Below are 9,720 nucleotides of genomic sequence, written 5' to 3'. Positions count from 1 at the left end.
TCAGGATTGGCAGCAAGGGCTCTCAATCAATGAGCTATCTCTCTGACTTTGCATCCCAGTATTGACGCTTCTCAGCTTTTGATGAAGACACATTTGATAAACCTACCATAACATGAAAATACTGTAAGGCAACAGTACATATAATAAATGGAAGGTAGCCGACATCCTACCTATGTCAGTATTAGTATGCTTTAGAGCATCAGCTGTTTAGCCTTGAGAATGCCCAGTTGCTCGGAAACTGTGACTTGTTAAGGCAGTCAAGCACTGGGATAGGGCATCACAGCACACACTTGCTGGTCCAATGAAAATGAATCATGTCGAATCACCATAAATTGGGAGATAATCTAGATGCCCTATTGTTACTTTCTTTCCTATACAATCAGTTCTATACTACTGTTTGCTAAGGGTGTTATGCTAAGGGTGTTATGTTTGCTAAGGGTTTTTTTTTAAATAGGGGTCCCTATTAAAAAAAAAACATCCAAACGGCATTCTCTCTCTCTCATATATATATATATATATGTATGTATATGTGTGTATGTGTTTATGTAATGTCTGCTCACAGACTCCATCAAGTTGTCTATTATTCTAACTTGTACTTTTTCATTCTGACTTGCATGATATGTTGATATTTCTTCCCCATTCCAGAATCTGCAAATTTTCTGTAAGGTGGCTGTAACTCCAGGGACTTTTCTGAGCACAGTTTTTACAGATACATGGCAGGCGCTCGACAACTCGGTGGTATAACTGGATTCACGTTTAGATATTATACTTAAATTGTCTCGGCAGTATGGGTCTTATTTTATACCCCCCCTCCCCCAAGACCTCCACAGTAAAGGACATAGAAAATACCTTTTCTTTTAAAAACTGAACATCACATCTATAATTCTACGAGGAGACGTTGCAACAACTAACTTCAGTTTTAATTAAGAAAAACGCACTCTGCTATTTAAAACAGTTCCTTAAATACAGCTCCTCGCTGAACTCTTCCAGCATCCAGCTTCCCACCCCTTCCAGTGGCCTGATGTGCGATGGGGGTGGAGCCATGAGCAACTTGGCTTGGGGGAAGCCGGAGAGCGCGGGATGGGGAAGTCCCGGAAGTCACTGACCGGAGAGTCTCGGCGGGTTCACTTTGGGCAGTGGTCCCAAAAACTCCAAGCTCTCCAGCGGGGCGGAGACCGTTCCCGACCGCGGCTTGGGGGCGGGCCCGGATCGAGGGAGGCGGGTGGGACGCTCTCAGAGCTCTAAGGCGATTGGCCAAGGAGGATGAGGGGCGGTGGCGCTTCAGGCGAAGAGCTAACAGGTCGACGGAACAGAGAGCGTGCTAATTGGGCGGTACGGGAGGAGCTGGACCAGAACTGACCGCTCATTGGTCCCGGTGGACCGAGGAGGCGTGGCCGGCACGCGCGAGAGGGCGGGCGGGCGGGCGGGCGAGCGAGTGGGGCTGGCCTGCCCGCTAGCCGGTCCAGCTACGAGCCCGGCGGGAGCGCGTCCCAGCTCGACCACGGTTCAACCCTCCGGTCCGCCGCGCTCCTGCTGGGTTCCTCGGGAGGGGAAGCGCGACGAAGCGACGCGGGCAGCCGGCAGCGGGCGCGGGAAGCCGGGCAGAGGGGTCGAGGCGCGCTGCGCTGCCGCCGCGTCCTCGCCGGGTGCTGCGGGCCCCGGGCGCGCGGGGCTCGGCGGCGCGCGCACTATGCGGGCGGACTGCCGGCCGCCGCGATGGCGAGCCGGGCTCCGCTGAGAGCCGCGCACAGTCCGCAGGGTCTCCGAGGCCAGGCCGCGCCCGCCGCCACCGGCCGGGCCCCGCTGCCCAGCGCAGGCTGCTGTCCCCTCCCTCCTGGCCGCAACTCCTCCTCCAGGCCTGGGCTGCTTCTGCTGCTGCTCCTGCTGCTCCAGGACGTTGGAGCCCAGCAAGGTGAGTGGTGACCAGCAAGGGTCGGCCTCCCGAGGCTCCTCGCTGTTGAAAGAACCTGAGGACGCAGCGAGAGATGCAGCGACACCACACTCGATGTGCCAAGGGGAGGCTCTGCCGCCCGGTGTCTCAAGTTTGCGCCGCTTTACTTTTCCGCGAGGCCATTCATTTCTCTCAAAAGAGGGAGTTGAGATACTGCCATTTGGAGGCCTCTTTTCTATCTCCTCCTGGACTGATGGACGGAGTAGGAACCAAATTAGAAAGCATCTAGAGCTTTGAAAAGACAGGTAGTGATTACTGTTCTTAGGGAAAGCGCCCAGGTTCTAAAGCGAATGAAGCAGAAGGCAGTGATCTTCAGAGCCTTGCATTTGTAATTCGTCCTTTAGAACACCTGCCCATTATTGAGGACGGTGGTTTGTAGATTGACCTGACCTGATCAAACACAGAAGTTATCTAGGGTGGCGGTCCACTATCAAAAGGGCAAACGTTTCCAGAAAGTGACAAAAAAAAAAAACAAAAAAACAAAAAAAAACCTTTTCCCCCCATCTACAATACTCGGAAAACATTTTTCCCGAAGAGGGCAAAACTGTTGGTTGATAAATCATCACAATGGGAAGAGAATACAGGACTGAACTTTTAGAGTTGCTTTTTCAGGCAGCATACCACATTTTGTTTGGCACTAGTTGTTAAACACATTTTCCGTTGCTTTTCTCATTGCATTGCAATGAGGAAAGATAAGGATTGTGTTGTTACTTACTGCTAGGAAGAGTTTCTTTTTTAAAAATACATTTTCATCTATAAGTCCAGCTTCCCGCTGAGTGCACATTTTTGTCGGTAAAGTGCATCTCCAAGGTCATGGGATCGTCTTGAGAAGCTGAGACTTTGATGGTCACGTGAGAGCGTAATCTCGAAGGGAAATACATGCTTGGTAAACTTTCTTTCGTAGTCACATTTGAACTAAGTATTTAGATGTGTGGCAGACAGGTTTCAGTTAGCGCTTGCTATATTAGAGTGTGGAAGCCTCTGAAATCTTGGCATCTATGCAGGAGTTTTTGTCCTAATGGTGAGGAAACAGACCTCGATGGCTTAGAGACACTTAGCGCGTGGGAGGCCCAGGGCAAAGTGGTTCTTGTAAATCAGTACTTTTAACCCACGGCTAAGCGTGATGGTTATCCCATTTCCAAGCCAAGTGTTTACATCGTGTTTAAAACAAATCTTCGAATAGGGGACTATTGCCTTTTGGAATATTTCATGGCCAGACTAATGTAACATGCATCATCATCTTATTTTTAATGACTGAATAATTTTAACCAACATTTTAACATTAAATTTGTCTCCCATCTTTCTTATGTAAACACCAATAGAGTCTACACAAATAGAAATGACACCAGGAATGTTAAAAAGTCACAATTTTATTTTTCAAAATTGGGTTAATTTTGTTTTGTTATTTAATCTCTTTGTATCTCTTTTCTGTCTTGTTCATATGAGAATTTACATTTCTTACATAGATTAATAAAAAGGAAGTTTTACAATGGGAAAGCATAATGTATTCACCAGTTATTAATCCTGAGTTACTAAATTGGTAAAATAAGGGCCAGTTTGGTTAACATCTGAAAATTCTGAAATCAAATGAGGTGAATTCCCTAACCTTTGAAAATCTCCTACCCAAAGGGCCCCAATGGCGCTTGCAGTGAAATTTCTTTGAAGCCGGTCTTGACTAGTGTACACATTGCTTTCATGTCATATGGCATTCCCTCACACAGGAAGTGAAGCCTTGAAGTACCTCTAGACTTTTTAGTAGGAGAATGCCTACATGTTCAGAGATGGAATGTATGCTAAGAAGCCTTGTGTAGAAGATTAGAAAGAAATAATAAAATGCTATCTGCTGTCTTTGGTGGTAGAATTGTGAGTCATTTCTTTTTACCTTTTCAAATTATCAGCTATTTGTATGTAGTTATATAAAGATAAATTGAGAAAATGTTTTTTGCTGAATAGATCTTTTTCTCCTACCTCAGCCTAGCTGGGTAGAAATGTATTCTGTGGCTATGCAAATACAAAAGTGATTTTTTATTTTTCTGACATTGCTTTGAAATGATATTATCTATTGCTCCAATTAGTGCCATGAATAGCTGTTCCTCGGGTTTTCTACTCAGAATGATTTTTCTTTCTGTTTGGCTTAGAATAAAATTCATGAAAGTTTTGAAAACTTGATCGTTCACAGCAATATACCATAACTAGTATTCTTTAAATTTATAAATAGATTCAGTTTATTTACATGTATTTATAATATAGGCATTTTAGATGTAGCTCATATATGTGAATTCTAAAATTCATGGTAAGTTCATCCTCAAATCTTTTTATTGTTTCAGATGTTTATATTAAGTTCATTTTCAAAACCTTTTTAAAAATACACATTTTTTTAACAAAATTAAAATTAACGGAGCCTAACCTGACTGCGTATTTGCTGCGGTAATAAATTCGCCTAATAAGAAGTTGATGTTCTACTGTGATTGAATTTCTATCTCCAGTTTACATTATGACTAGGAATTTGGGTCACCTCATCTCAGTAGCCCAGCTTCCTTCTTTACATTACAGAAGGTTTGTCTGCCTTGTGGGCTAGAATGTGACTTGAACATGATGGAATATCAGGAAATTAATTTTTAAAATCCATTAAGACTGATTTGTTTGCAGCCATTCATGTGATATGTTGGCAAGGGTATTGATTTTGGTTTGCAATTTAATAACCTATGAAACAAATCAGGTTGATTCTTTGAAAGTATCATTTTAGTTAGACAGTAATATTGGTGGTTAATGCATGAAGTGTGCTCTGGTAGGCAGTTCCTTTATTGACTTGTGTGGTGCTAAGTATTTGTGAATTGTCAGATATGAAGAACTCGGTTCTCTCAGCAAAGAAACATTTATAATTACCAATATTAGGTTGACTTCTAATTTTCTGTCCTGTCTTAGTTTGATAAAACATTAGGGCAGCACAGGCATGCTTGAAATCCTAGCTCTTTGCTGAAAGAGGGGAATCAGGACTTCCTGATTAGCTACACTACAGTATGAGACCTTTCGAAAACCTGCCAAATAAGCACTAAACCAAACCAAAGCAGAACTGCCTCTACGACACTCTTCGTAGTCATTCTCAAGTTGAGGAATTAGGATCCATCTATTTGCATGTGTTTAGTTCAGGTTCAACAGGTAGTTACAGTCTTAAAGAACAATATAAGAATAAGACTTGGGAGAGTGAACCTGAATTTCATTGTGCAGATAGACGGGTCATTTGGAAGGCCGTGGAAGGCTGGCCAAGATGAGAATGAGTAGGAAGAGTGTCATAGCCACACTGCCTCCATGCAATTGCTGAAGTAGGAAATGAGACCAGTTAGCAACTTCTCTTGTGGGGCTCCTGGCTTGGTTCTGGCCACCTTTGTCCCAGCTTCAGAGCTGTGGCACTGTGCAGCCACGGCAGTATGCGTTTATTATACAGAAGATGGTGATGATGGTGTAAAGTGAAAATCTTAGATGAGAATTGTCCACAGTTGTCTCTTATTTTATCAGTTTTCCGTTTCCTTTCCCAGTCCGTATTCTCGTAGTTTCACAACTTTAACACAGGTAAACATATTTGTAAAATACAGCAAATCATAGAAGCTCAAATATTATCACAAGGCATTCATTTTTTATGAAGCTGTTATATCACTCAGACTTGATTTTTCAATATTTTCTTACCCATTATATTTGTCATTCAGGAGAGAATCTTTAAGGAAGTATTTCACTTCGAAATGTTAGTTTGATAAAGTATTTCATGATAATTTTCCAGGTCATTATTTGGGCTAACTCAATATAACTCAAAAAGATGGAAAATATAAGTATTCGGATAAACTAGTTTTTATGACAGCCAGTAAAATATCCATTAAAGCAGACAAGATAATGGGGACTTCTAATAATTACTAAACTTCACTTAGCCCACACTCTGAAGAGTGGTGTAGTTTAAAGATGGCTTCCTAAGGACTGTGGCCTAGAATTCTCAGCAAGGCTTTTGTTCAGTAAAGTACCTTTAGCTTTAGGCTTTAATTGTATTGTTCAGAATGTGACAGAAGTTCTCAGTACTCTGCTCTATTTTTATCAAGAACTGTCAAGAGTGAAGGGTAGCGGTGATGAGCTCTCGGGAGAGTGCTCATGTGTCAGTACAACCCTGGGACATTCAGAGAAAACATCACCTTGTCTTCCGAGGCTCTACAAGCAAGTCGAGCACATAGTTCTGTTCACCTGGAGTAGGGTGCACAGTGGTATAGATTAAAGGAGACATTTCATAGTACCTGGGAAGCAGAAGCCTTGATGATCCTTTTTGTGGCTGAATTTTGAAGAATTGGCAGATGTTTGAAAAGCAGTGATCATTGTATCAACAGAACTGAGTCAAAAGCTACTCTGTTACAACGAGCAGCCAGCCTCAGCGGCTGGTCCCTGGCATCATTCCTCCTTGAGTCCTGTGCCCTTTTGTTTCTGCCTAGCAGCTTGACAGATATCTGTTGACTGGTTACGGCCAGTCAGCTGTGATCCCATGGAGTAGAATATTGCTCTCCACAGTGACTTGCCTAGCATCTGTCATTGGTCGCTATATCACTTACAGAATACTGTCCAAACTTCTATGGGTGTCATACACATATTTTTTAACCACTGGTCCTTCCCTTCATCTTTGTTCTAACACCATACAAACACCTGTCAGTACTTTATAGTTGGGGTATAAGACGGAGCTACTTTGTATTTCACTAATGGGCAGTTTCACAACATTTTGTTTTAGTGTCTGTCCTGATCTCTTTATATATTCAATCATCTGTACTTAGATTCAATGCCCTCTTGCCCTTTTCTTCTCTTGATAATCCTGAGTCTTACTTGAAAATCACCAAGCAGCACCCTTAGAAAGAGTAAGCATCACTACATACCTCTCTCCACTTTGGATTTTCCATGCTGGATTTCAAGTACTCTAGTCAACAGAGTGTTGTTTTCCTGTTCCTAATTTTTGCTGCGGTGTCTGTTGCTCAGAATGTTTGTATTAACCCCCTTTCTTCTGTGCATCTATTACCCCTGCACATTATTTGGTGTCAGTCCTTCATGCTTTTGGCTAATCCTCACACATAGCCACGATTCTAGAAGCTTGGGCGCTTATCTCATTCTTCTGGGAATGGAGCCCTCTCTTGAACTTCACTGTCTGCTTCCTGGGGCCTAGTAGTCTTATCAGTCTTCCCCAGCCCTCCAAGGAACGCCAGTCCTCTTTGCTATAGTTTCTTGACTCTGGGATTTCGCCTTCAAGCAGGAGCTCTGAATATAGACATGGTTAATCTAGCAAAATCTTCTCTTTGATTAGGTGCTTTTAAGAATGATGACGGCCCAAATAATTCCTAGAAAGTTGAACAAACACCTGCGTCATCTCCTTTGGATTCTGACTTAAAGTTTGTTTCTGATAATTGCCACAGCCTTTTCCCTTCCTGCTTCACAGGAGCAAATAGATCAAGAATTCCAGGCGTGTCTTACCTGTTGTGTCAAAGTTTATGGGCTGCACAGATTTAAAGCTGTCTGGTCTTTCAGCGAGTGGATTGGTATATGACATTAATTCAACTCTTCTGCTTGGCAGTTAAAGTATCCTCCATTTCAAATGTGCAATACCCTCTTCTCCATCCATATTCCTGGTCCCTATCTCATTTACTGTTCATAGAAGTTCCACCCCACTCAATGAAAGGAGTCAAATTCTGCAAGTAGAAGACTCAGGTATCGAAGTAAAATCACATGATTAGCCCATAAACAGCCACAAAACCACTCAACACTCAGTACTGTTCCTTCCTCCCCCTGTAACTCTGTGACTTTTGATATACCTCAGCTGTCCTTGAACTTCACCCTTTACAGTCATTTTGGATAATGATTTATCTTATCCTTGCTTGCCTGCCTGTGTTCATGTTATATCCCAGGAACTTGCTGTCTGGATGTGAGGCATGGCAAGGGTGGTGGATGTGTTTTAGTTAGGATTCTTTGGGTCATAGAAACTGAAATCCAAACCTGCTGCATGTAGAGGAGAATTTATTGGAGGATTCTGGGCTAATTTTCAGAGTAGAGCTGCACATCATTAAGCCAGTGGGGAAAGCATTCAGCTGCACCCCCAAAATGAGGGTTTGGGTTTCGCTCTCCCCTCTTGCGCCAGCCCAGTGTAGAAGAGATCATGGTCGTTGGAAGTCCCCGCGATAAGTGCTAAACTGGAGAAATTCTGGGATTTTCCTTCTTGAGCAAAACACAGAAATTGGAGGGAAGAGTGAGTAGGCATTTGGTGAGTCAGTACCCACACATGGACCATTCAGCCAATCAGGAGGCATGATGTCATATAACTGTTCAGAACTTCCAGACAATCTTCAGGAGGATCAGCACTGGATCAACAAGGCCGTCTTCTCAGGGTGGGAAATGGGTAGATTTTTTTTAATAGTGTGCTGATTTATTTTTATTTTATTGACAGTGTTTCTTCTATTGCTTTGGAGCCTGTCCTGGAACTAGCTCTTGTAGAGGCTGGCCTCAGACTCAGAGAGATCTACCTGTCTCTGCCTCCTGAGTACTGGGATTAAAGGCCTGCACCACCACCACCCAGCTGAGTGTGCAAATTTAAAGAACTTTATATATGGGGTCATCGTGTCATGTGTTTGTGAGGCGGGCTCCTGCTATACAGTCCTAGCTGGTCTGCTGCAGACCATTTAGCTCAGGCTGGCGTTAAGCGCTGACTCCTCTGCATTGCCTTCTAAGCATAGTGGCAAATGCCACCACTCTCGCTCAGTAAGGTCTTATTGAATCTACACAGTTGCCTTGGGATCTGCGTGGTAGAAATCACATTTAGGTGAGCGTATATGGAATTATGGAGGGTTTCAGAAGTTCTTGTCTGGGGTTTGCTTCTGAGTTAAGCAGCGGGTGTTAAGAGCTTTGTGTTTTATGCCTGTCTGTGGCCATGCATATAAGTAGAGTGCATTGCCCTCCAAATTGCAATGGTAAGCTGCCATAATGTGTGTAATTAAGCATATTGAAATACAGTAAAGAGATTTGCTAACAGACAAGGAATTCCTGGTAGAACTCACCCTCCCTCAAGTCCTTGCTGTATCTGCCTGCTGTAAACTGTATGGATAGGGCCCACCCTGGAAGTTTGTGGGATATTGAATGTGAAATGCTGTGCCACGGCCGAGCGGAAGCTGATCTTTTAAGTAGATGACAGGTTTTGAGGATTTGGAGAAAGATGGGGAACTCTGGAACTTTCCAAGTGAATGGGCTACTCGATTAGAGTAGAAATGCTTAGTAAGGAGCATCTCTCAGGAGTTTATTATCCTCATAAGACCAAAGATTTTCTGGGTCCCTGAAGTTGCTACAAATTTTCAAAAGTAAGGGGCCATTTTCCTTCTGTTAATTAGCTAGATTGTAGCCAAATGTAATACGTCAACCCACAACAGACAACAGCAGTTTGGGTGTGTTTTTTGTGGTATTACAGTTTTGAGAGAACAGCACTACAAATGTGTGACAAGAGCGGGAGGGTGGGTTCTACCCTTGCTGTCAGGTGTGCTCATAAAATCCCTACTCCTCAACACTTGAAGTTTGGACCCTTACTGTCCCCATTTTACAGACAGCAAATGTAGCTTAGCTATAGTACCTAACCTCAACGTCAAAATGAGTCACGGAGAATGGGCGTCTCAACCTGCTGTAGAATTCTGAAGCTTAACAATGGTGTCCTGGGTAAAGTCTGTGTGTAGTGAGGGTTCGCATAGTTCAGTAGTTCACATTCCTTCTTAAGTCAG

At 43.3% G+C, this 9,720-nt stretch overlaps 1 protein-coding gene across 2 annotated transcripts in view; it reads left to right on the top strand.

Moving 5' to 3' along the window:
• Nucleotides 1-1,447: 1,447 nt before the first annotated feature.
• Nucleotides 1,448-9,720, top strand: part of Dcbld2 (discoidin, CUB and LCCL domain containing 2) — a 61,519-nt gene continuing 53,246 nt past the window's right edge. Inside the window, exon 1 of one of the 2 annotated variants that reach the window (XM_085685652.2) lies at nucleotides 1,448-1,912. In XM_085685652.2, coding sequence (XP_085541778.2) covers nucleotides 1,717-1,912 — 196 coding nt within the window. In that variant the 5' untranslated portion in view covers nucleotides 1,448-1,716. The remainder of the gene's footprint in view (nucleotides 1,913-9,720) is intronic. The other variant, XM_048422655.3, reaches the window with a different exon arrangement.

Source organism: Myodes glareolus, chromosome 2 (genome assembly GCF_982192425.1).
Source record: "Myodes glareolus chromosome 2, mMyoGla1.1, whole genome shotgun sequence".
Classification (NCBI taxonomy): Eukaryota; Metazoa; Chordata; class Mammalia; order Rodentia; family Cricetidae; genus Myodes; species Myodes glareolus.
Note: the sequence above shows the minus strand (reverse complement) of the source record. Positions and strands in the feature narration are given on the sequence as shown.